The sequence below is a fragment of the Ipomoea triloba genome, chromosome 12 (genome assembly GCF_003576645.1).
Source record: "Ipomoea triloba cultivar NCNSP0323 chromosome 12, ASM357664v1".
Classification (NCBI taxonomy): domain Eukaryota; kingdom Viridiplantae; phylum Streptophyta; class Magnoliopsida; order Solanales; family Convolvulaceae; genus Ipomoea; species Ipomoea triloba.
Genome location: NC_044927.1, coordinates 25,724,310 through 25,749,663, shown reverse-complemented (window position 1 = coordinate 25,749,663; position 25,354 = coordinate 25,724,310). Strand labels below are relative to the sequence as shown.

Genomic DNA, 25,354 nt, shown 5'->3' with positions numbered 1-25,354 from the left:
CTTTAGGTGCGTGATTTTCCTTCTTAAGGTGCGCTATTTTTTACCCTTTTTTTCTTTAATTGATGAAGCACTTTTTTTTGTTTTTTTTGTTTGTGTGTGTGTGCAGTCCCAAAACACAACCACTATCATTTTCCAAGCATGTTTCAACAATCAGAATAAAGATCAAATGAAATAGAATTGCTTATGAGTGGCTAGTAGCCGATCCTGATCAACGACTCAGATCTAATCTCATCTTTCACTTGGAGCATCTTTTCACCAGAACCTCTCCCTAAGCTAGTTAGTAAGTCCACATAGATACACATAAATAATAACTAAATATCTATATGTATCTAGCTAATTCTATACATTTAATGGGTCGGGATCAATTTTAAAATTAAAAAAAAAAACCATATAAACATAAATAATAAGAAACAAAATATTAATAGTGCCAATGGACTCCACGGAACAAAACATAACTCTGCCCTGAACCCTACATTAATGTCCTAAAGCCTACATATAATATATATTTGCATGACAAAAATACAAAATTATATCTCCTTTTTTCATTAATTTTTAACCCAGGCACATTTTGCTTCAAAGTCAATAAACTACCATACAAAGTCACTCACAAGATTTTAATAAAGAAACATATAAAATGATATAAAAGAGTATGTGATATTAATTTCCTTATTATTATATTAACTCCAAACTTTATTTTTAGGACACACCACCCATTCTTGAACCATAGCTTATTGTGGTGGGGAGACAATTTAGAATGGAAAACAGGGACTTGGTTTAAAACCAATGTTGAAACTGTCTGGCAATGGAGTCTTCGAATTTGTCGACCATCTGTGGATAACCACTTGACTTAAGGATTATGAGGTCAACGTAACCCTGCCTGCCTCACACTTTCACTTTTGTCTCCGGTAAGATTTTTGCCCGGCCGGCCTAGGATTCATCATCTATCAATGGAAAACTCATCAAGATACTCCTCGTCCGGCGTCGTCAGACAACCCGGCGGCAACTTTTCCATTATCTGCCAAAGCCTAAGTAAGGGAGACCCTGAGGGCATGTGGATTGACTACCAAAACTCTTTACAGTACACCACCCCTCTTTTCATGGCTCAGCTTTGCATCGTCTCCTTAGCTTATTTGGTCATTAAGTATGCTCTCAAGCCCCTCCGACAAGCCTCCATCATTTCCCAAGTTCTTGTAAGCATATATATTGTTTTTTTTTTTTTTCTTTTTCACTTTTAATCATCGAGTATCTCTTCAAAATTAAATCCAGGACTATTAAGATTTTTAATTTTAGTGCATGACTATTCAATTTCTTTCACGCTCAATTCCTCATTCAATTTGTTAATCAACTTAAACCCATAGACATGTCATAGGTGATATGATTAATTCTTTGAAATACGATTGGGAATTGGTCCCTCTTGTAACAATTGGCTAAGCGTGTTTTTGATAATTGGGTGAATTGAAACCGATAACAAGAACAGTTGGGTCAGATAGGTCTTGAGGTAGTTGGAAAGTGAAAAGTCCCCCTTTGAGCAATAAATGCACCATATATAGGCAGGTCTAGGAACACATGTCCATGTTTTGAGATGTGAAAGAGGCAGATTCATTGATTAGGAGGTGGTGCGGTGGTGCCAAATGCCTTAGGGAGGTTAAAAGAGTGATGTGACATGAATTGACTACTTTTCTCATATAGGAATCATGCATAGTAGGTATATGGGACGGAGTATCCATATCACGGTCTTGCGTACTAACTTCCCAGTATGATGATGCAACTGGGTGATCGGGAAGCCTTCCAAAAGGATTATTTTCAATCAATTTGTCTTGGGTATGTCCTGTCGTGTACGTATAAGCCTTATCAATAGATAGCGAAAAGTAAATATCAAAAAAAAAATTAAAATGTATAGAAAGGTTGTTTTGTGTTTTTCCCCCGCTTAAGTTGCTAGAAAATTAAGCAAAGAATCAAATGCTAAAGCAATTGAATAGTTATGCACTAAATTTCAAATTTAGTAGGGATGAAAAAACTGATTTTCTGATGAAGTGTGATATAACGGTTGACTGTATGTGTAAATTAAACCTGCAGAGTGGTGTACTTTTAGGTCCATCGATCTTGGGCCAAAATGATTTCTTCAGAGAGACGTTTTTCCCCCAGAGAGGCGCCATGTTATTCGAGACAGTCGCGGGCTTCGGCCTTCTCATCTTCCTCTTTGGCGTCGGCGTGGAGATGGAAACCGGACGGATGTTCAGACCTAGCCGGACCGCCGTCATAGCCGGCATCTTTATGGTCGTATTTTCCAGCTTGCTCACCGTTCCCATGGCGGTTCTGCTAACTCGCGTCCTCACTATGAACGAAAGCCTGAAGAATTTGCTCCCGATCTTCGCAGTCTCGCAATGCACATCGGCGTTTCCCAGTGTTTGCCCCTTCCTTAAAGACCGCAAAATCATCAACACCGATCCCGGCCGAATCGCGATCTCCATTTCCCTGTTTTCCGATCTAATCGGGATGAGTTTAGCGATCGTAAACTACTCATTGCAACCGATTTTGAAGGATAGCATCGGGCAACCTGTGATCAATACAATCGGAGGGCTCATATCGGCGTTATCTTTCGTCTCGATTTTAGCCTTCATCATCCGGCCCCTAATTCTAAAGCTTCTGGTTCGTCTCCCCCAAGAAAAACCGGTCTCGGAGTCTTATATCATGGCTTTCTTCATACTTTTCTTAACTTGCAGCTTAGTGACTGAGGTTATCGGCCAGCATTTCGCTTTCGGGGCATTGGCCGCCGGCATCGTCATCCCTCCCGGCCCCCCTCTCGGATCTACTATAGTCCGGCGCCTCGAGTATCCCATTGCGACGTTCTCTTTCCCCACGTTTCTCACTAACAGCGGACTCAAAACAAACATTTTCTTCATCCAATCTCATCATCTGTTGGTTGTTTGCATTATTGTCCTTTACGCTGCCGTTATCAAGGTTGTGATAATGCTGGTTCTTGGCAAATTCTTGGCCATAAGCCGTACGGAATCGGTGGTGATTGGACTTATGTTGAACGCAAAAGGCCCCACTGAGCTTATCCTCTTCAACCTCTGGAGCGATGTTCAGGCCAGTATATACATAAACACACACACATATATAGGCCAGTGTTCTAGTGAGTCCACCCTTCCATGATAGTGTAGATAGATCTGAGCCAATACTTGAGATCAATAGCTTGAATTTGATTGATTGTACAACTGTACACCACAAATGTGCACTTCATTTGCACAATTGGTAGATAGCTAAATCTAAACAATTGATCTCAGGCTCAAATCTATTAAGGATGGACTCATTTGATCACCACATATTAGAATTGGCTCTTCCAAAAAAAATTAATTAAATTAAAATTTGACGTGTTTTGTGCTTGAATTCAGATTCTGAACGACGAGGAATTCTCCCTGGCGGTTACAGTGGGCGTGATTGGAATCATGCTGATCCAGACGCCATTGATAGTGTTGTTGATGAAATCAGCGGGGAGAAGGACGCCGTTTAGGAGGAGGACGATACAGAATTTGAAAAGGGATATGGAGCTGAGGATTCTGGTAGCGATCAAAGATCAAGAGTCGGTTCCGTCGATCGTGAACCTTCTGGAAGCTTCGAATGCATCGGAGGAAAGTCCGGTGGCGGTTATAGCGCTCATCCTCGTGGAGCTCGTCGGCCAGGCGGCTCCGATCCTCATAGCGCACCAATATTCCAACAACAACCTCAACGTCGACACCTCCTCCTCCGCGCAGATCATAAACGCGCTGCGGCAGTACGAGTACAACAACGAGATGAACGTCTCGGTTCAGCCGTACACGGCGGTGTCGCAATCGGAGATCATGCAAGACGACATTTGCAGGCTCGCGGTTGACCAGAACGCCACCATCGTCATCCTCCCGTTCCACAAGCACTGGGCGATCGACGGCTCGATCGGATCGGTGAACCGAGCCGAGCAGCATATGAACTCCAAGGTCATCGAGAAAGCTCCTTGCTCCGTCGCGGTTCTAGTGGACAAGGGAATCCTCACCGGTTCCTCCACCATTCTCAACAGCAACGTCGTGTATAACGTCGCCATGATCTACATCGGCGGCCCTGACGACGCGGAGGCGCTCTGCTACGGTGCGCGTATGGCGAGGCACACTAACGTGAGCCTCACCGTGCTCCGTTTCCTCCTCTTCGGATGCGATAACGCTCGGGAGAGGAGATTCGACAACGACATCATAGAAGCCATCCGCGGCGCAAACGTCGGTAACCACCACTTCATATATCAGGAACAGGTGGTGAAGGACGGGGAAGGATTGGCGAGCGCTCTTAGAAACATGGAAAATGCTTTTGATTTATTGATGGTTGGGAGGACTCACCAGGATTCGCCGCTGCTAGACGATATTGGGGCCTGGATCGAGTGCCCCGAACTCGGGGCCGTCGGAGACTTCTTGGCGTCGCCGGATTTCCACAGCACGGCGTCGGTGCTGGTGGTGCAACAGCAGAGATTTGGGGGGAAGTTGATCAATAGAGCCACCAAGCCGGTGGTTAACGCCCAAGATTTTATGTATGATAATAATTCTTCAACGCATTCAGTACCAGGTAATAATAATTCTTCGTCGCATCTTTCAGTACCAGGTTCATGTGGTAGTGATAATTCCAGATGGGAATTTCCAAGAGATAGGTCTGATAGGGTTTAGGAGTGTTCGTTTAAGGTAATTTATGTAACATACATAGCAAAATTTTGTTCTTTTAATTTGTACAATCCCCTTTAGCAGCCTCATTTGGTTATCATCAACTGTACATTTGTACATATATAGATGCCTCAATTGTATATAAGAAGTTCCAAGTTGTTTCTTAGTTACAGAGGAGAAATTGCAACTGCTTTATTTGGTATTTTATAGGCTGGGTTTCCATTTGTTTATATATAATTCTCTTTTTGTATATGTTTTTTTAATCAATAGGAGGGCACAAAACTCTCTCATTGAGGCACACCCCCACACACCAACCATCAAATCTGTTTAATTAAAAAATTTGTGTGCAAAGTTAACTACTTTATAATTTGTCAATTTGATGACATCATTATTACTTTTCATGTAAAGCTAGGTCTTAGATTTGAGTTTCATCCCAATTAGTATTGGCATTAAGTTTTCGCACCTTGAAAGTTGACATTTTTCTGACTTTAAATACACAATTTACGTATTAAATGTTCACAATTTACCTTTTAAAAATTCACAATTTGTATACTACGAACACAAAATGTTAACATATATGTAATTAATTACCTTGTTTTGTATTCGCAAGTTCCTTTGAAATATCGCAGCCACACAATATTAATAAATATATTAGGATTTGATAACCTGTATTTTATTTACAAATTCTCTTCCACATCTGTTATGTGTTTTGATTAAAAACAAAATTTATATTCTAAAAATTTACAATTTCAATACTAAAAATACACAATTTAGGACCAAAGTCCACCTTATCCTGGCTCTTGGTATAACAACTCCATTATCTAAAGATATGCTAGATAGCCTATTGGGCTGATGGGCATTTGGACCTCTGGTAACATTACCCCACAGATGAGTGGATGACAGAACCTAGAAGTGTTCGTTGTTTTGTTTTTTTTTTTGAGCAAACCTAGAAGTGTACGTTAATTAATCGTCCTTCCCTACGGCATCTGGTCAAAAATACTACACGTAAGACCCAGCGAAGCCATGATGTAATTACAATACATAATAAGAATTTCGTATAACTTAGAAAATAATAATGGATCACCCAAGTCAACCAAAATCAACACCCAAATGTCAAATTATTTACCTATTTTGTCATGAAACTAAGTTTAAATCAAATTCTATTCAGACGCTAATTTTTTCAAAAACGTTATTACATATATATGGGTTCGACCATTTTATTTTAGTATAAATTAATAATAGCAGATTCGTAAATGCCCAACAACCTAACCTTCCTTGGTCATAAACGCCGGCCCTAAACGGAAATGAGGAAGAAAGGAACGTGTATTGTACACTACTGCCAAATAGAAGCGAAGATAGAAAGATACTCTTTAAGGCTTTATGCCTTTAATCCTTAAATTCTATAGCCGGTTGTTACCTTAAAACCTTGTCAAACATACCTGTCTCTTCTCTGCTTCACCCACGCTCAACATCATGTCTACTTGTTCTTCCTCAGCCAGACCTTTGAAAATTGGCATAATTGGGTTCGGCAATTTCGGGCAGTTCCTGTCAAAAACCATGATAAAACAGGGTCATTCCTTGAGAGCAACCTCAAGATCAGATCATTCTGAAGTTTGCAAAGAACTTGGCATTCCATTTTACAGGTATCTGCACAGTAAAAACAGGAAGAGCATTTTCAAGTTGAATGTCATGACTAATTCTGTTTTTTCACACAGGGATATGGGTGCATTTCTTGAATCAGAGAATGAAGTTGTATTGATATGCACATCAATCCTGTCTCTATCAGAAGTAGTGAAGCCAATGCCATTCGATTCCGTGAAACGGCCTACGCTCTTTGTAGATGTCCTCTCAGTAAAAGAATACCCCAGAGACCTTCTTCTGCAGGTATGCAAATTCAACCATTTTTTATCACATGGAGGGAGTTCTGTTTCATGGCCATAAGCTTGCTTTATGTCTTGTGTAAGGTACTTCCTGAGAACATGGACTTGCTTTGTACTCACCCTATGTTCGGCCCAGAAAGTGGGAAACATGGTTGGCAAGATCTAAGTTTTATGTATGACAGAGTTCGAATAAGAGATGAAGGTCTATGCTCCAGTTTCATACATATCTTTTCTAGTGAGGTAGGCACCGGGGTTTCTAAGAAAAGCTCAATTGTAAAGTATTCTAAGCAATGCAGCAATGGTCTGTACAGGGTTGCAGGATGCTGGAAATGACTTGTGAGGAGCATGATAAATTGGCTGCTCGCAGTCAATTTCTAACTCACACAATTGGGAGGTAAAACTAAAAGTTATAGTCTTTTCAAAAAATAAAATAAAAGTTATAGAGGGCTAAACAAATTAAAGGATTTGTTAGTGTTAAAATAATGAGTGAATTTCTGTCTTCAACACAGGATCCTATCAGAAATGGATGTTGAGCCAACACCCCTGGACACAAAGGGATTTCAGAAGCTCGTTGAGGTGGTAGGTGCAACAACTCTTCCAATAAATATGGTTTTTAAAGCATTCAATGCTCTCGGTGTCCAATCCAAGACCAACAGCATTTTGCATATGATGAATTAAACAGACAAAAGTACAATATTTTATAAAACCTTTTCTCATGTGGATAAGAGAAGCTAGTATGCATTATATATATATAATTGAATTACTTGCAGAAGGAGAGCACTGTAAAAGACAGCTTTGATCTGTTTAGCGGGCTATTCATTCATAACAGGTTTGCCAGGCAGCAGGTAAAGAACTGTCTCCAAATTTTTCTGTAAATATGTCAAAATGTCATTTATTATCCAAATTTAAACTGAGAAAAAAGTTGAACAGCACTGAAATGCACAGTCATATGCCAGGTGCAGAGTTTAGAAGAAGCCCTTGAGAAGACTAAACAGAAGTTGCAAGAGAGGATGGAGAGCAGCACATGAGCATTTCTTAACTGTGTTAAAGAATGTATAGTCATGAAAATTGACTTTTCTTTTTATGTTTTCCTTTTCAAGTTTAGTGTCATTGAAATGCCACCATATGGGCAAAGGCCACTATGTGACCCCATATTACTATTTCCTTTATTAAAGTTTGATTCTTTTAGCCCTCTTCTGACAAGCCATTGATCAGGAGAATGACATCCATATACTCTGGTTAGCTGATAGTGCAGCTTATTATGCTCACAAAATTGACATTTCAGTGCAGCTTTTTGTTCTGCTCAAGTATGTAGACTCTAGACTTGATGCATACTTGCCAAAATTTGAATCAATCACATCTAATAAATTTTATTTTGTATGTAAAAAAGTATGCAAGATAACATTCAATAGTATCTGCATATAAGATTATGTCAAAGGCTTCAAGAAAGACTATGTATAACTATATATATATATTCTTGTTGATTTCATCAATTTTTGCATCATCTGCAATGTGCATTCAACTGCATCGTGATTTGAAGAATACGGAGTGTGCATTTAACTAAACATTAGAGCAAATCATTCAAAAGCAAAACCATATAAAATTTATTGTGACACTCAGCTCTTTTCATCAAAAGATACTTTGTAACAGATTTCAGATTAATATGTGAATAAAGTTTAAAACACATATATCTTAATCATAAGATGATTAATCTTAAGGAGAACATCCCAAAATTTAGGGGCTAATATGCACTTCACCGATAAGAATGCAATAGATACACAAACAAGTAGGATCAGAAGTGAACCTTCTAGATATGTACGGATGGAGCTGCTGTTGTAGATTACCAGGAAACACTTTGCAGGCCAGAGAAATAAGCATCTCTTCCTGAAATTCTTCAAAATATATAAAGCTTCTGTTCCTTGTCGTCACCAGTCGGAACTTGATCCGCTTCACCTAAATACACAAATCCGATTACTCATATGTTTCTTCCGCACCTTCCCCGTCTTGTCCTTCTCCGCCGTCGACGATTGTCCGATCACCGTAGGTTTTGGCGAGTATTCACTACATTATCACGTCCCTGCTCACGTAAATCTGGATAATTGCATATGATGATTATTATTTATTAGGATCAAATTAAATATCATGTAAATTATTTAGTCGTAATATTTTATAGTTTACTTTTAATCTACTCACTTACTGACCGGTTTAGGTAAATCTCAAGTTATAAATTAGTGTCACAAATAATTGATATCAATGAGAAATGGAAATGACAAGTTGTCCCTGGAACCTGCCTTGACTTGTGAGGAAAATGCTTTCTATACCTTATACTTTTTCACCTCTTAATTTTCTCTAGTGACATCAAACATGCCTTATAATTGTTGTTTGCCCTGAATTGATTAACCTAACCAATTTTTAATAAAAGATAATGTATCTAATCAAATAATGTCACGCCAGGAGAGAAACAATTTTTAAGGAGTGAATAGCATTACTCTTATTTATTTCTTCAATTTATTTGGTTAAGGCATGCCTTTTATATCGTACTTCCTCTGGTTCAAAAAATGAAAATATATAAATTACTAACTATACATTTGTCCCGACTTGGTAGTATGTGTATGCGGAGCCATTGAGGCAAGTCTTAATCGTGTTAAGCATGTATTTGTTGATTTTGACAAACTATACCATAGATTAAGATTTGTATTGTAAAAATAGATCAATACTACATATTTAATTTTTAGTATATTGTAAATTCATTTTTAAGTAGTACATTAAAAATAAATTTACAATACACTAAAAATGAACATATATATCAGTAATCTACATTGTAACATGGACCATAGTTCATGATAAAATGATTGACTGATTGATGCTTGGTCGATTTTGTAAAATGAACTCGTAGTATAATTAAAATGATACATTAGTGTTAATATAATGATCAGATTGTATGTATAAAACGAAATTGAATAACATAATCATATCTCATACAAATATGTATATTGTCAAGTGAATTTGTAATGGAACTAAAATGATATTTTAATATTGTTAAAATAAATATATCGTGTGTATAAAATGAAACTAAATAGCAAAAGACATGATGTGTAATTAAAATGACACTGCTTACTATAATGAAACTAATTTGTGAACAATGAAATTAAAAACAAGTCTGTACAACTGTAATTTCTTTTAGTTAAATTAAATGACATTTTACTTTATGGTTCATTCTACTATATGGACCATAATGCACAATAAAGTTTGCCTCTGATGATGGACTGGGCCAACTTTGTGCATCCAAAAATAGTACTTTAACTCCAAAATATACTCTCAAGTCTCAACTTATTTAAGTGTTCAAATTTGATTGTTACATATAAAAGAAGTAATTGATAAAAATCATGACCCACTTGTATAATATGTATAATCAAAGCATGTTACGTATTAAAAAGTAAAAAATATAAATATAGAATGAGAATAGATATAAAATTACTTTTTAAGTATTATTCACTTCGTTATAATGTAGTATCTGTCAATACATACTTATTACTTATATTATAAATTAGTTTATCAAATTGAGTAGACTTTGTAAAATATTTTCATTTACAAAGAATTAAGGCGAGGTAGAGGCGCATGATAGTCAAGACGAGCGCAGTTTAGCAAGTAGCAGAAGAAATGGGCTGCAAGCGTAGGTGAAGAATCTGATGGCGGTGGGGTTGAGCGGCGGACACTTCGAAGCACTCACTCACTACCAATTGTGAATTCAATCATACCTTTCTCAGCTATCTCGGAACTATAAATAACTTCCTCTTTCTCTCTCTCTCTTCTTCCAACCTCATTTGTCTAATTTCTTAGCGATCGCCGTTCATTTCTACGCCGATGGAGTCTGCCGCTGTTTTCCGCTCCTTCCACCGTAAGTATCTCTCTCTCTAGCTCTGTATTTGTGTTTATGTATTATATATTTGTATGTATATGTGTTTACATGTTAAGCGCATGTTCATTTATGTATGTGAAGTTTCCATTTACGGAATACGGGAAATTTGATGTCGTGTGAACTGATCCTGAGATTGAATTATCTAATTTATTGCTCCGTGTTTCCATAATTCGTAATAAACCACTTTTACATTACATTTTATCATCTCAGATCTAAGTAGCCCCGGTTTATTCAGTTTTTTAATTAAATTTTGGATTATTTCTGCTGTATCAATATTCGGCTGGCACAGTCAATTTGCTTCTTCTAAGTAAACTTAGATCGGCGTTTCGGTTTTGGAAGGCAAGGTGGTTGTGAGCATCCTGCTGCACTTTTAGCATGTCATAATCTTGACCTAATGAAATTAGGTAATGTGCAATTGAGTTGGAAAAGCATGGAATTCCTCTGTTTCATGATTAGAGAATTGATATGAATTATCCAACGATTACAAGAGAGAGAGAGTCCTTATAGTACAAGCTACTGATGACTCTCCTACTCTATAGGCTAGACTATCAGACTAAGCTACAGCCACTTAAAGTAATAACATATAATAACAAATAATAAAGTGTAACAAACTATAACATAACTCATACACCCCCTCAAGCACAAGGTTGAAGCTCGACAACATTGAGCTTGCGTCGCAGAGCGTGGAAGCGTGGAGCAGGAAGAGGTTTGGTGAAGATATCTGCGATCTGGTCTTGTGACTAGACCTGGCAATTCGTGTATACGGGTTCGTTAACGGGTCGACACGATAACGACACGAACACGATAAGGCTAAACACGAACACGACACGTTAAGGTTAACGGGTTCAAAATTTTAACACGAACACGAACACGATTTGTTAACGGGTTGACACGATAGAAACGTTTTGTTAACGGGTTTCGGATCGTGTCGACACGATATGACACGAAACCTGTTTAAACCCGCTAAATCTATTGATATATTAAAAACTAAAATTTAAAGTTAAGTTAGTATAAAAAAGAAATAAAACATATAATCCAATCTATCAAACAAACTAAAAAAATATTCAATTTATAACTCATAAAATTATAAAATAACAGCCAAAAATCATAATTAAAGAAGTCCATACTAGTTTTTAGAATAAAATTGAACACAATAAACATTCAAATTTCATATTATTGAACATCAATAATTGTTGTATGATCTTGGCCTAATGTAGTAAATTCATTCTTAATCATGTTCATGATATATTTTGTAAAGACAATGGTTTTTACCTAAATGACAATGATTCTTAACGGGTTCTAAACAGGTTTGTGTAAACGGGTTCGTGTAAACGGGTTAACACGATAATATTAACGGGTTAAACGGGTTCTTAATAGGTTTAACGGGTTGACCTGTTAAGACACGAAAACATAACGGGTTCTTAACGGGTCAACCCGTTAACGACCCGGGACATGTTAAGGCTAAACACTAACCCGTTATTTTCGTGTCCGGTTTCGTGTCGTGTTAACGGGTCGTGTCGATAATTGCCAGGTCTACTTGTGACGAAACGAAGCTGACTGTGAAGTCCCCTGATGCAACCTTGTCTCGTACAAAATGATAATCAATTTCCACGTGTTTAGTTCTAGCGTGAAAAACTGGGTTGGCTGCTAGATAAGTGGCACCAAGATTGTCGCACCACAAATGAGCTGGTTTTCCTGAGTCAAGTCCAAGCTCACGTAAAAGAGACATAATCCAAGTGACTTCAGCAGAAACATCGGCTAACCCTTTGTACTCGGCTTCTGTAGAGGAGCGGGCCACAGTGCGCTGTTTGCGGGAAAGCCAAGAGATTAGATTATCCCCATAATAGACGGCATAGCCACTGGTTGACTTTCGATCCACCGGGCATCCAGCCCAATTTGAGTCGGAGTAAGCATGCAACTCTGTAGATGGAGACTGAGATATACGAAGACCAAACAGCTGAGTACCCTTAACATATCGGAGGACCCGTTTGAGAAGACACCAGTGCTCGGCAGTTGCAGAGTGCATAAACTGACAGAGCCTGTTAACTGTATAGGAGAGGTCTGGCCTAGCGATAGTAAGATACTGGAGTGCGCCAACAATGCGACGATATTGAGTAGGGTTGTCAAAAACTTCATCTGTAGGAGAGACAGGCTGTGAGGTGGCAGCTGGAGTAGCCAGTGCCTTGCACTCAAGCATCCCAGCACGGGAGAGAATATCCTTCATATACCGACGTTGAGACAGCATGAACCCTTGCGAGTCAGAAATCGTCTCAATACCCAAAAAGAAACTCGGAGAGCCTAAGTCTCTGATTTTAAATGTTCCAGAGAGTCGGGCCAGTAATTTGTTAATCAGGAGAACATCATTGCCCAACATTATTATGTCATCGACATAAACCAGTAAATAGACCTTGGAGGTACAAGCTGTATGATAGAAAAGAGAAATATCGGTTTTGGAAGCCGAAAACCCTGCAGAGCACAGAAAATCATGTAGTCGCTTGAACCATGCCCGTGGTGCCTGTTTAAGCCCGTAAAGAGAGCGTTGTAGATGACAAACATGACTTGGATGAACAGGATCCTCGTAGCCCGAGGGTTGTTTCATATAGACCGTCTCTGTTAAATGCCCGTTCAGAAAAGCATTATGGACATCCAGCTGTCGCAGAGTCCAATTGTTTGAAACGGCAAGGGAAAACAATAAGCGAACCGTAGTCGGTTTGACCACTGGGCTGAAGGTGTCAAAAAAGTCCTCACCAGCCACCTGATTGAAGCCTTTGGCAACCAGTCGTGCTTTGTGTCTTTCGATAGAGCCGTCTGCCTTACGTTTGATTCGGAAAACCCACTTACAGCCAATCACATTCATACTCGGTTCAGGAGGTACTAATTTCCAGGTGTTATTGTGTAATAAAGCGTTGAATTCCTGGTCCATGGCATCACGCCATTGTGCGTGTCCAACTGCTTGAGAATAACACGAGGGCTCAACTGTTGAGTTTAGAGCATAGAATTGCTCTCCTGTGCCGCGAGTTTTACGACGCGTGCGCATAGCATGTCCGTCTTGTTGAGTAGCCTGAGCCTGAGTTGGACCAGGTTGTGGTCGGTTGTAGGTGGTGCTTGAATAGCCAGGTGAGGGGGTTCCTGGGCTATAGGCACATCAGTTGGAACTGTGTGTGTTCCCACAGGCAAAGTAGCTGGAAAAGAGCCCCATGGTGCAACACTATTTTCTGGAGCCGGATTCACCTGAAATGAGGATTCAAACGGAAAAATAGACTCGTTAAATCGAACATGACGGCAGATATAAACAGCCCCAGAATTTAGGTCCATGCAGCGATAACCCTTAAAAGAAACCGGGTAACCTAGGAAGACACACGGAGTTGTACGGTATTCGATTTTATGACGGTTATAGGGCCGTAGGTATGGAAAATATTGGCACCCGAAGACACGGAAGAAAGTGTAGGTGGGAGTAGTCTGAAAAAGACGATAATGTGGACTTTCAAAGTTAATGGCAGAGGGAAGACAGTTGATTAAATGGGTTGCTGTTTCAAAAGCATAGTCCCAATATAAATGTGGTGTGGAACTATTAGCTAACAGGGCGAGTCCAGTTTCAACGATATGTCTATGACGATGTTCGACGCGGCCATTTTGTTCGTGAGTGTAGGCGCACGACTGTCTATGAAATATGCCAAGGTTTTCAAAAGTCTTATGAAGGCGGAGGTATTCACCCCCTAAGTCAGACTGTATGGATTTGATAGAACGGGAAAACCGCCGTTCTACCATAACCCGAAAGGAATCAAAAATTTTATTAACGTCTGATTTTAACCGTAAGGGATAAAACCAGCAGTACCGGGAGAAATCATCAACAAATAGTACAAAATATCTGTGACCGGTAGATGAAATGACCGGTGACGGACCCCAAATATCCGTGTAAATTAAGTCTAAGACATTTTGACTATTATTGCTAACTCTGTCCAAAGGAAACCGTGCCGATTTTCCAAGTTGGCACGGTGTACAAAGTTTGTGACTATCTAAGTTATTGACACTAATAGGACAATTTTTCAAAATACGACTCAGGACTTGATTATGGGGATGACCGAGCCGTTGATGCCAAATGCTTGAGGAGGCTCGAGCCGAAACAAATGCAAAATGAGACAGAGGCACTGAAAGCTTGTATAGACCTCCAACCGTGGACCCTCTAAGAAGAACTTCCCGGGTGTTGTAGCCCTTCACAAGAAAACAATCGTTATGGAATTCGAAATAAACATTGTTTTCGTTTGTAAATTTAAATACAGAGAGTAACAGTAAAGTCAATTTAGGAACATATAAGATATTAGACATGGTTAAACGTTTTGACTGTGACGGAATAACTGCATGGCCGATTCGGGAGACTGTCATACCTGCGCCATTGCCGACCTTTAAAACGTCACCGCCATTGTAAATTTCTGAACCGTTCATCATGGCATCATTGGGTGTGGCATGAGATGAGGCGCCGGTGTCAGGAAACCAGGCATCAGAAACAGATACATTATTCTCACCATCAACGGCAACATTGGCTTGCGGGGAGGGACGATCATACCGCTTATAACAATTAATGGCCGAATGGCCATGTGATCTGCAGATTTGGCAACGAGGTGAATTGTTACCGCGACCTCGACCGGAGTAACCCTTGCTTCTCCAGTTTCGTCCGCCACCGCCACGACCATTTCCAGGATGTCTGCCGCCGGAGTCAGTCGACCGGCCACGCCCAGCGAACATAGCGACCGAACTGTGCGTCGGAGCGGAACCATCGGAGACCTGGAATTCATCAGAGTTGATGAACTCTTGATTTTGAAGATGGTCCGCCAGTTGCGCCAGGGTTACCGTCGCGGTGGAGACAGTGAGCGCGCTCGCCATTGAGCGATATTCTGGCCGAAGACCACGCAGCGCGTACAGAAGCTGCTCATCGGGAGAGAGGGGTCTGCCAGCGAGAGATAGGGCTTCGACGATCATTTGAGCCCGGCCAAGATATTCAGCCGGTGAAAGGGGACCCTGCCGCAAAGTTTGGAATTGGCCGAGCAGGCTCAGGCACCGGGAGCGCAACGACGATGCAAGAGCGGCGGAGATGGCATCCCAAACCTCCCGGGCGGTGTTCCTGCCGACGGCGAGGTACATGACCTCGTCGGTGAGCGACGAGATCAACAACGACAGTACGGACTGGTCTTGTTGAATCCAGATTGGGTATGCCGGATTAGGTGGTGGTGGTGACGGCGGCTGTGTTGTCGGAGCAGGGAGTGTCGCCGGCGGGCAGGGATTCGATCCATCGAGGAAGCCAAGGAGGCCTTGCCCGCGGAGGAATGGCACCAACTGAGTTCGCCAATGCAAATAATTGCGAGTGGTGAGTTTTACCGACACATAATGATGTGCGGCGGTGAGGGAGGGTGGTGGTACCGGCGGTTGAGAGGCAGCGACAGTGATGGCACCATCGGAGGGGGCTGCGTCCATGATACGTGATCGGAAAACCGATGGGGGTTTGGGATCGGAAAAACGAAGGAGAGAGGTGATCGAGATTGGTTGATGAAAAAACGGTCACCTATCGCGTCTGATACCAGATTAGAGAATTGATCTGAATTATCCAACGATTACAAGAGAGAGAGAGAGTCCTTATAGTACAGGCTACTGATGACTCTCCTACTCTATAGGCTAGACTATCAGACTAAGCTACAGCCACTTAAAGTAATAACATATAATAACAAATAATAAAGTGTAACAAACTATAACATAACTCATATTCATGTTCTCTGAATGTATTTACTTGTCTTATTCAGTGAATACCAAAGCAATTCTATGTTAGCAATTCGAGTCTCCCATTTGTGAGGTCTGTTTGGGCTTCAAGAAACAATCTGCCAATAGTCTTGTAAATCTGATTTTGAAGGGCTAGTCAAATTATCTTAAACTCGTTATCACTGTGCTGGTGATTTAAAAGTTTGCGTTTCGCAGATTCTGTTGGTACCACTTCTCCTCTGAAGTCAGTCTTGGAAATGCCTAGCTTGGTTTCCATGAAAAATGCTTCCTTCTCATATCAGTGTAGCTTGCCATTTGGTAATAAGCTCATTTCTTCAGTCAACAAGAATAGAAGACTAGTAGCATCATGTGCAAAGGTCTCTGAAACTAATGTATCAGCAATATCCAATGGTCAGTGATTTCCTTTCAATTCTTCTAATTTTATATGAAGTATCAACAATTATTAACTCTTTAAATTACCTGACATTCTCAGTATGTTTATACCCTAATTTGTTCACCCCCTTCATCACCGCTGGCTGAAACCTTGTTCCCTAAAGGCCGGTTTATGTAAAAACTCTTATTTGAGCTTGGACTTGCATTCTTTTTTATGTTTCTTTTCATGATTATAACTTCAATGGGGGAGAACTTCTTGATGTCTATACTTATTCGCAATAACAAGTTATTTGATACTTCTTTAATTCTACATTTACCCCAAAGGAACTATTCTGACAGATAGTGACCAAAAAAAGCCAGCTGAGAAGAATCCACCATTTAAAGCAACATTTCCTGATGGTTTTGAGGTTTGTTATTTGTTGGTTTTTTTGGTTTTGCAGTAGCATGTCTTGCATTAACAGTTTTGGTGTGGGGTGAAGTATGAGGTATATTTTTGTTTTCTGTCAGGCACTGATCACAGAAGTGTGCGATGAAACAGAAGTTGCTGAGTTGAAACTTAAAGTAATATTTCCTTCCCATTGACATTATGTCTGCATGCATGATTTCTTGCTTGTGCATTGAAAATTCTGAAGCCTGTAAACTCAATGGCATGGGTTCAGGAGTTATGCATTATGCAGATACAAGTCTTGCACTCACTCTTGCATGGGTTACTATCTTAACTAAAGCTAAAGATTAGGTTCATTGAATACTTCAAAAGGAAAGACTCTCATTCATCTAATTTAATTGAACCAGAAAAAGTGTCCAGTAAAATAATACTGCCTCCGACCATAGGTTTGAGCAAAATATAACCATGACTCTGTAATTTAGATACTCCATATTAAACTCTTAAGAGGAAACTAGTATAACCTTGAATTAGTAATATTGGTTCTCTTATTTGATGCATAAGTTCTTTCATTCTAATGTCACTGCAACAAACAATTAACTAAAAGAAATCTTATAGCCTAGACCTTCCCATGCGTAATACTCAATTAAGAAGCAATTTTCATTCCGTTGTCATGCTGCAATTACAGACCTTAAATTTCCATCTTTCTTCTGTCAATTTTCTCAGTTTCAAATATTGTCATATTAGTACACTTGAGTCTCGATAAAAATTTAACAAGGTTTCCATTAGATTAAAGATCTAAAGTGCAAATCACAAATTCACAATGCTAGTTACTAGTAATAAGATTAATGTGCCCTTAATCTTGTTCAGGTTTCAGATAATAGTAAAATCTGTACACTGTATACTAAAACGTATAAAATTAAATAATAGTGCAGTCAATGATTTGTTAATTGCTAGTGTCACTAACGTAGATTTTGATTTTGATGTCAAGGGCATTGTGATACTTGGTATTGGGGGTAGGATATCAATTTGGAATTAGGATTTCATTATTTTGTATTCTAAAGTGAAAATATAGGAATAAGGTTCATTCTTGGTGTTCAGGACCCAAATTTCAAAGTATAACTATTCATGTATATAGTAGATGGATGGTGTAAATAAGATAATCAATTGTGAGTCTTGCATTGTTTCTTAACTGCCCATCAAATAAGTTATGAGCATCTAGTGCATATTGGTCATAACTCTTGTGTGCTTAGTATCTACTTTAGTGTGCCATTTACTTGTTTGTTATAGGTTGGGGATTTTGAAATGCACCTGAAGCGGAGTATTGAAGTTCCAGTAGCACAAGCACCAGTTATTTCTCATACACCACCACCACCACCTACTCCTAGTAAACCAGTGGTTGAATCATCACCTGTTCCTCCTCCAACACCCTCCAAAAATACAAACCCATTTATAAATGTCTCCGCAGACAAGTCAGCAAAGTTAGCAGCACTTGAGGCTTCTGGATCTAGTGCTTATGTCCTAGTATCATCTCCAACTGTATGTATCAAACATCTTTAGAGTATAGAGACACTTTACTCCAGTATAAAGTACTCCATAGTTACTATTGGCCTATTTCTTGTCAGGTTGGTACATTTCGACGGTCTAGAACTTTGAAGGGAAAGAAACTACCACCAGCATGTAAGGAGGTAACCCACCACCCCATTACTAGCTGACAAGCCCTTCCCCTGTCTTCCCATGACAGTTTCTTGTGACAATTCTTGTATTTTTATTTTCAACTGTCAATTGGAAACTTTTTACTCTTTCAAGTATAACTTTGCATTTGTTATCTGTTTCCATACTTCATTGATCGTACCTTTTTCTTTTTTTAATTGCTTTACCTGTTCTATTGCATGAATTACATATACCTTATCTTTATACACAGGGTGATGTTATAAAAGAAGGGCAAACAGTAGGCTTTTTGGATCAGTTCAGTACAGAATTTCCAGTCAAAGTAAGCCATTAAAATTCTTCTTCTTTTTTATTTTTTTATTTTTTTTTATTTTTTTTTTTTAAATTTCAATGTGATAATTTTATATTTTCTTAATTTTTGTACTGAGCAGTCAGATGTGGATGGAGAAGTCTTGAAGATCCTCTATAATGATGGGGGTATGCCTTTTATTTAATTACTTTCGTAGTTGTTTTTCTAATAGAACGTTTTAGGAATGGTGTGTAATTTATGGCCTAAAATTACTCAATTAAAGTTATGTTCTTTGTGGCATCATAAGTATCGAATCTATAACATCCAGACAAAAAAAAATGGTGGTTATAAACCATTTTAAAAACAAATTCTTGCAACTCCTTAAAATAAATTTCTCTTATCTGTGTTCCTTGAAGTTTACAACCGCCTCACCTTTGACCTGAAATGCTGGACCTATTTCCTTGTCAATCAAGGTCTAATGCTTACATATCAATGGCTGTTGTAGCACCTGAAACATTTATATTGTCTAACGTTTGCTTGTATATTTACAGATGCTGTTGGTTATGGTGATCCACTCATGGCTGTTTTGCCGTCATTTCATGACATCAACATCCACTGAAGCCTCTGTCATGCTCCTAGTTTAAGAGGTTACTCAATGATGTCACTCATTTTTCCTCTTTTTTTACTACTATTAATCTTGTCTCTTACCTCCCAATTTGGCGGGAGTAGTGGGAGATACAAAGTTATCATTGATTGTAAGCCAAGCTTGCTAATAGACCCTCAGTATTATTTGAGCTGTAGTGGGTGGGGCGTTGCTTCACTTCTACAGAAAGTAAACTTTTGTAAGAGATGCTGTGATGCTATTGATTACCCTTATATGTTTTTATGTCTGTCTTCTCTATTTTGGTATTATTTTGAATATTTAGCTTTATACCAAGCTTGGGGCTGAACGAATCCAACTAAGTTGGTTAGACAATTAGTTTGGTAATGTTTTTGGTTTACAGTGCGGGTTTTACTTTGCACGACTACTTTGCACGACTAGCTTTTCCGTAAATAAAAAATTTATGTCATTAATTTTTTTTTTGGGCCAAGTGAAGTAATTTAGAGCTAATGCAAAAGCTGTTTATCGAACTTTGGGCCAAGTGAAGTAATTTAGAGCTAATGAAAAAGCTGTTAATCAAACAAGGCTAATAAAATCCAACATTTCCTTGAGGACAAACCAAACACATGATATGAACGCCATTTCAATCTGAAATTTGAGTTATACACAAAAATAAATACATATTGCACTGCACATCGGCCATTCTCTAACCCTTAAATAGTCAATTGAGATTGAAACAGTGGAATGTCTATAACATTAAATAATGGACCAACCCTTAAATAGTCAATTGAGATTTGAGATTGAAACAGTGGAATGTCTATAACATTAAATAATGGCCCAAGCGTCAAGACAGTAGACACACGAAAATCAATCGTAAATTTGCACCATATCCACATCTTATATCTCAGAATCTCACAATTTTACAATTTCAACCTTCAACAAGAATGTTGACTCTCCTGCTCTGTATCAACAATCCAGTACGGTCTACACAATTGAAGTCCAGAGATGACAACAGAAACCAAAAGCTAAGAAAACAGTGAATATAATCTAACTCTTCAGCTATCATGTTTAGCATATCTGCTTGTTTCATCTGCAACCGTTTCCCATACATTAGCAATCTTCTCCGCATATCCTGCCTGATTAACATTTTAAAAAGTAGTGTTTTTCCCAGTAAGGACTAATGTACATTTTAAAAAACAATACTGCTTAAAAAATTAAATCACAAACTATTTCTAGCCAGCAATAGATTCCAGTTCTCTTCCCAGTTTCTTTTTCTTTTCTTTTTTGTTCTATTTTTGGGGGGGTGTGGGGAAGGGCCAATGGAGATATCAAGGAGTAACTCCATATACAAGTCCAGAACTTCATTCACCAAGTTGAGCCATACTTTCCCTAGAAGAGCCACAACTCTATATCAAGCACATGAAACTTAGCAAAAGATTTCAATATCTTGACTTTACCAGGTAGATCAATATCAAATCATGTTTAAAGTTAATGATGAAATTCTATTAGCAGCGAATTGAATATTGCCGTGGCAAGAATACTTAAAGATCAGGAAGGCATCAGAGTTTAGATTAGAGAAACTATGAATGAAGAAAAGATACCTGATTAACAATAAATCCTCTCAACATGCTCAAGAAATCATCGTGCCTCTGCTTGTCTAATCTCTCTACCTCATTCTTATTGTTTTCCTGCACAATATTACCAATCATCAGCTCCACATTTTCACACTCTCTTCTTGTGAAAAGGACATGAAGACATTTGAAAATATTCTTTTTAAACAATGAACCAAGCAGGAGGGAGAACACTGTCATTAAGGTAAATAAGAAGTAAACCATAACAAGAAACATAGGTTATAAGTTAGGAAGAATAATCAAGTCTGTCAAACATAATTATAAGAGATTGCTCAAAAGATAAGTTCCGGAGACAACTCAAGCAGTAAGACACAGAAATTTTCAGATCTGTTGCGGGCAACAATGCCCTTCATATGGACAAGTAATATTATTATATTAAGCTGCATAGCCTTTCATAATGGACAAATAATCTAAGCTGCATTAAGAGCAGGCTGCTTCATGACCTCACCATCATATTTGGAAGACGGTGTGCAGGTAACTGTCAGTGTGTTAAGATACTTTCCTATTATCAGGATAGCTTGGTGCCAAAACTCTCTAGTCAAATGGATGTTTCCGTGCGGTATCCTACAACTTTTATAGCACTTACCTATTATTTAATTAAATTTGTAACCTAATCAACTAATTTCTTGCAAGTTCTAAAACAAGGGAAAACATCTATGTGTTGGTCATTCTAGTGACAAGAATATATGGAAGTCAATATAAGATAAGAGACTTGAATGATACGCAACACAAAGATATTTAGAAATGATACAAATAATTTCTTTTTTTTTTCTTCTTAAAAAGGGAGTGATAATTCAGCAGAAAAAGTCAGAACTGTGACTAAAGTGAGGTTCTAAAACAAGATTGGAGTGGTAGATAGCTAGGTTAACAACTACAGCAGAAGCAGCTACCTTGATCCGCTCATATTCTCTGACAGCACAATTCTTGGCATCCTCAGTGACTCTAACAGTTTCTCTCAGCTCTTCAATTTTCCGAATTCTAGACCTGTCCCCACCAAATATCTTAGAAGAAGCAGCTTCAAGTTTTTCAATCTTGGAATTTAATGCCGAAACCTCTGACAACAGTGTTTGTACTGTCAATAAAGCACTAGAGCGATCTGAGAATGCATTGTTGACAGCCAACATCATACCAAGGTATTCATGGAGCTTATCCTGCAGTGAAGACTCAAATAGATAAGTGCATCGTTTGAGCATATGCAGCTTATGAGAGTAAGAGACCAAGAGGGTTATTCAGGCACTAACATACACAGGAATGAGTGTTTGTCCAAACAATAGCAAATGAAATGAATTGCAAGAAAATATTTGCCTCATGCACCATTATGTATTTTACCAACAGAATTCAATAAGATAATGAAATTACAACTTTAATGAGTTACCAAATGTTTAACCGTCTGGGCATTTAATTCTCTATACAATCTGCTTGCTTTAACAGAAGCAGTTGCCACATTTTTCATGTCCGTAGCTCTTTTTCTTTGAGAGTCAAAAATGGCTTCCTCCGTCTCAAACTTAGTTAATTTAACAAAAGCTAGGCCCAGTTGCCCCATTGTTTCTCCAATGTCTTGCTGAGCTTTCACAAGTGTTTCTGCCTGAGGAATTAAAATAGATAACAGAAGAGCGTCAGATTCACTATAGAGCAAACCGGTTTACTTCAGAGTAATGAAACTGCATATTATGGTAACAAATACCCTTATTGGTATAATAAACAAAGTCATCAAAAGCCTAGATTTATAAGCCAATTAAGGTTATTTCAGGTTCAGTAAAGTACTAGTCTTGATCTTAATGCTTGTTACAATAAAATAAGACAAACTAGCTACACTTAAGTACTTAACACCATCTTTTCCAGAATTCCTGATGAATTTATTTGCATTCATTGCATCCAGAACTCCAGTATTTCAAAATTTCAAAATCAGTATCACTTAACCACAAATCATGTATTAAAATTTAAAAGCATCATATCCCAATAACTTCATGCTTTTATTGCTTGTATGTCCATTATAAACAATAACTATCATCCAGGGAGGGAATTAAGAATAATTATGAATTAACCTCCTGAGACACATTCGTGAGCTGCTGTTCGAAATCCTGCAACCTGTCTTTCTTTTCCAAGAACTCCTTATCCTCCTCCACTACAGCCGGCTTCACCCCGACCCATTCATTAGTCACTGATTGTTTCAACTCCTTAAAAATCCGCAAGAGGTCTCTCCCTCCCTTGGCAGGCTGTGCCACCTCATTCGCATCCACTGCTCCAACTCCTCCTGTCTCCCCCAAGAGTTGCCGGGGCAGATTCACTGCCCCGCCCAGCATCCTAGATGCTGCATCAGTTGTTCTCACCAGTGGCAGTTTCCCCTGCACCTCCAAAAACAGTCTCAATTCCTCGCTGGTCCGAATCACTGGATGTGCTGCCAGCCTCTGCAAGTACTTCTCCAACGCCGCTCTCCGCTGCTCCACAAATTCATGCTTCTGCATCACCTGACTCTCTACCACACTCTTATCCGGCCTTACAGGGATGAAAAACCCTCGATACGCTTCTGATAACCGGTCTGACAATGTCACCACGTCCCTGAATCTCCTTCGGATGCTAAATTCGGTTCCGCTGAAGTGAGGTAAGTTCGTCCTCGTAGTAATTAGGTAGGTAACGTAAGTACTCCCTCCCGGAACAAGCGAATTCGTGAGCTCCTGCTCCTTCTGCGGATCGGAGACAGTGATATGAAGGTACTCGGACATTGGCGTTGACGAAGACGACGAAGGCGATGCGCCGGACTGGTCATGCCCGTTAACTTCCGGCAAAGTATGGTCGGCGTCAAAGGACCGGAAAATGGCGTCAGCATAAGACGGAGGCTCGAGGATGGAATTGAAGGAGTTAGGGTTTTGACTTTGACTCGGGCGAGGGTGCAGGGGATCGTCGTCGGTAGCAATTTCAGCGAAAGGCAAGGATGAAGCTGATAACGGGTCGGAGAACGGCTTCCGGCCGTTGGAGGAGCCATCCGGATCGTCGTCGAGGACGAGAGACTCCATTTCTTCCTTCGATGCATATAGATGGGCCTCCTCGAAGCCCTGATTCTCATACCCCATCATATTCACTCAAATCTATTCACCGATTCACAATATATCAACAAAATTCGAACACTGAAATCGACATCCACAGATAAGTGAGCAAATCAGATTCAGCTCAAGTGTGAAAATGTAAATAAAATTAAACGGATTACGCTAAGGTAATCCGCCGGAAAATCAGTTAAAGATAAGAAATGGATTCAGAAGAACCGAAATCTAGTAGGAGAGGAAAGATCGCCGATTCGCCGGCGGGGAACGGAAGAGGATGAGAACTCTGGTGATTGAGTCCAGATGGAGACGATAATTCGAGGACTCCAACGGGGCTACGAAAACACGTGAATAACACGTGGCAAAAGAAATAGTACGTGGTTAAGTATACAATTTTGGATCAGTTTTTCTTATAAATAATATAGAGAATGTCCAAAAAAGTTTTACCAAGAAAAAAAAAACATATACTCTGGACCTCTGGTCACATGTTACTTATAAATTATAATAAATATATATAATTTTTGTAATAATTTGTTGTATTTAAGATTATATAGTATAATTTTGTTAACAGATTTGAGGATCCCTTCATTTTTTCTTGAATTGGAATTTTATTTTATAAAATATTTGTCACGTCAAGAGAAAATAATATTAGAACGACTTCAATAGTGGTGGTCCTTTGGTGGCTTTTGAGGTGTCAATTAGAAGCAAGATGATAGAAAGACAAGGCAAAAAAAACATCAAATTAGCGCGCCCGATGAGCGCTATGAATACTCCGCACGCGACCACATACAAGCCTTAATTACATAAGGTCTTTGGCTCAAAAACTTACACTAAAATTTATAAATGTGAATGCTTTTATCGTTAATCTACTTCTAGCAGTCTTATCAATTTGACTTCTTTTTTTTTTTTTTTTTTTTTTTTTTTTTTGCCTTGATTTAGGCTAGCTTACTTGTATTTTGTTTGCCACCTTTATTATTGTTGGTAGCTCTTATGTTGGTGGACTTTTCTCTTGGACTAGGATATATCTCATGTACTTCTATTCTCTCGATTAATATTAATTTATATCATTATCCAAATAAAATAGAGGTGAGTATTAATTAATTTGACCTATTTCTATTTAAAA

General features: G+C 38.9%; 4 protein-coding genes across 5 annotated transcripts; 3 read left to right on the top strand and 1 right to left on the bottom strand.

Annotated features, from left to right (window-relative positions):
* The first annotated feature begins 745 nt into the window (after window positions 1-745).
* LOC116000392 (cation/H(+) antiporter 15-like) lies at window positions 746-5,611 on the top strand. The gene is made up of 3 exons (XM_031240471.1): window positions 746-1,190; window positions 2,077-3,084; window positions 3,396-5,611. The coding sequence occupies exons 1-3, from the start codon at window positions 948-950 to the stop codon at window positions 4,683-4,685; spliced, it is 2,541 nt and encodes an 846-aa protein (XP_031096331.1). The 5' UTR covers window positions 746-947; the 3' UTR covers window positions 4,686-5,611.
* An 11-nt stretch (window positions 5,612-5,622) lies between these two features.
* LOC116000391 (arogenate dehydrogenase 2, chloroplastic-like) lies at window positions 5,623-7,866 on the top strand. The gene is made up of 7 exons (XM_031240470.1): window positions 5,623-6,322; window positions 6,395-6,563; window positions 6,644-6,799; window positions 6,871-6,953; window positions 7,069-7,138; window positions 7,330-7,404; window positions 7,516-7,866. Exons 1-7 carry the CDS (start codon window positions 6,153-6,155, stop codon window positions 7,585-7,587), a joined length of 795 nt encoding a protein of 264 aa, XP_031096330.1. The 5' UTR covers window positions 5,623-6,152; the 3' UTR covers window positions 7,588-7,866.
* Window positions 7,867-10,157: 2,291 nt separating this feature from the next.
* On the top strand, window positions 10,158-19,862 carry LOC116000243 (biotin carboxyl carrier protein of acetyl-CoA carboxylase-like). 2 transcript variants are annotated; one of them, XM_031240279.1, is made up of 9 exons: window positions 10,158-10,457; window positions 16,443-16,637; window positions 16,944-17,026; window positions 17,127-17,180; window positions 18,292-18,540; window positions 18,627-18,689; window positions 18,926-18,994; window positions 19,104-19,149; window positions 19,513-19,862. In XM_031240279.1, the coding sequence occupies exons 1-9, from the start codon at window positions 10,424-10,426 to the stop codon at window positions 19,578-19,580; spliced, it is 861 nt and encodes a 286-aa protein (XP_031096139.1). In that variant the 5' UTR covers window positions 10,158-10,423; the 3' UTR covers window positions 19,581-19,862. The 2 variants fall into 2 exon arrangements, with proteins under 2 accessions (XP_031096139.1, XP_031096140.1); XM_031240280.1 differs by having other exon boundaries at window positions 10,160-10,457; window positions 16,959-17,026.
* Window positions 19,863-20,355: 493 nt separating this feature from the next.
* LOC115998723 (sorting nexin 2B-like) lies at window positions 20,356-24,577 on the bottom strand. The gene is made up of 5 exons (XM_031238365.1): window positions 23,239-24,577; window positions 22,569-22,778; window positions 22,084-22,344; window positions 21,164-21,250; window positions 20,356-20,698 (listed from the first exon to the last, which is right to left on the bottom strand). The coding sequence occupies exons 1-5, from the start codon at window positions 24,265-24,267 to the stop codon at window positions 20,618-20,620; spliced, it is 1,668 nt and encodes a 555-aa protein (XP_031094225.1). The 5' UTR covers window positions 24,268-24,577; the 3' UTR covers window positions 20,356-20,617.
* Window positions 24,578-25,354: the final 777 nt, after the last annotated feature.

Bases quoted from the DNA above. Each gene is read 5' to 3' on its own strand.
- LOC116000392 (XM_031240471.1), top strand. From the start codon at position 948: ATGGAAAACTCATCAAGATACTCCTCGTCCGGCGTCGTCAGACAACCC. The intron at 1,191-2,076 runs GTAAGCATATAT...TTAAACCTGCAG, and splicing joins CCATCATTTCCCAAGTTCTT to AGTGGTGTACTTTTAGGTCC. The intron at 3,085-3,395 runs GTTCAGGCCAGT...GCTTGAATTCAG, and splicing joins TCTTCAACCTCTGGAGCGAT to ATTCTGAACGACGAGGAATT.
- LOC116000391 (XM_031240470.1), top strand. From the start codon at position 6,153: ATGTCTACTTGTTCTTCCTCAGCCAGACCTTTGAAAATTGGCATAATT. The intron at 6,323-6,394 runs GTATCTGCACAG...TTTTTCACACAG, and splicing joins CTTGGCATTCCATTTTACAG to GGATATGGGTGCATTTCTTG. The intron at 6,954-7,068 runs GTAAAACTAAAA...TCTTCAACACAG, and splicing joins CTAACTCACACAATTGGGAG to GATCCTATCAGAAATGGATG.
- LOC116000243 (XM_031240279.1), top strand. From the start codon at position 10,424: ATGGAGTCTGCCGCTGTTTTCCGCTCCTTCCACC. The intron at 17,181-18,291 runs GTAATATTTCCT...TGTTTGTTATAG, and splicing joins TTGCTGAGTTGAAACTTAAA to GTTGGGGATTTTGAAATGCA. The intron at 18,995-19,103 runs GTAAGCCATTAA...TGTACTGAGCAG, and splicing joins GTACAGAATTTCCAGTCAAA to TCAGATGTGGATGGAGAAGT.
- LOC115998723 (XM_031238365.1), bottom strand. From the start codon at position 24,267: ATGATGGGGTATGAGAATCAGGGCTTCGAGGAGGCCCATCTATATGCA. The intron at 22,779-23,238 runs GTTAATTCATAA...TTAATTCCTCAG, and splicing joins TCACGAATGTGTCTCAGGAG to GCAGAAACACTTGTGAAAGC. The intron at 21,251-22,083 runs GTAGCTGCTTCT...AATATTGTGCAG, and splicing joins GAGAATATGAGCGGATCAAG to GAAAACAATAAGAATGAGGT.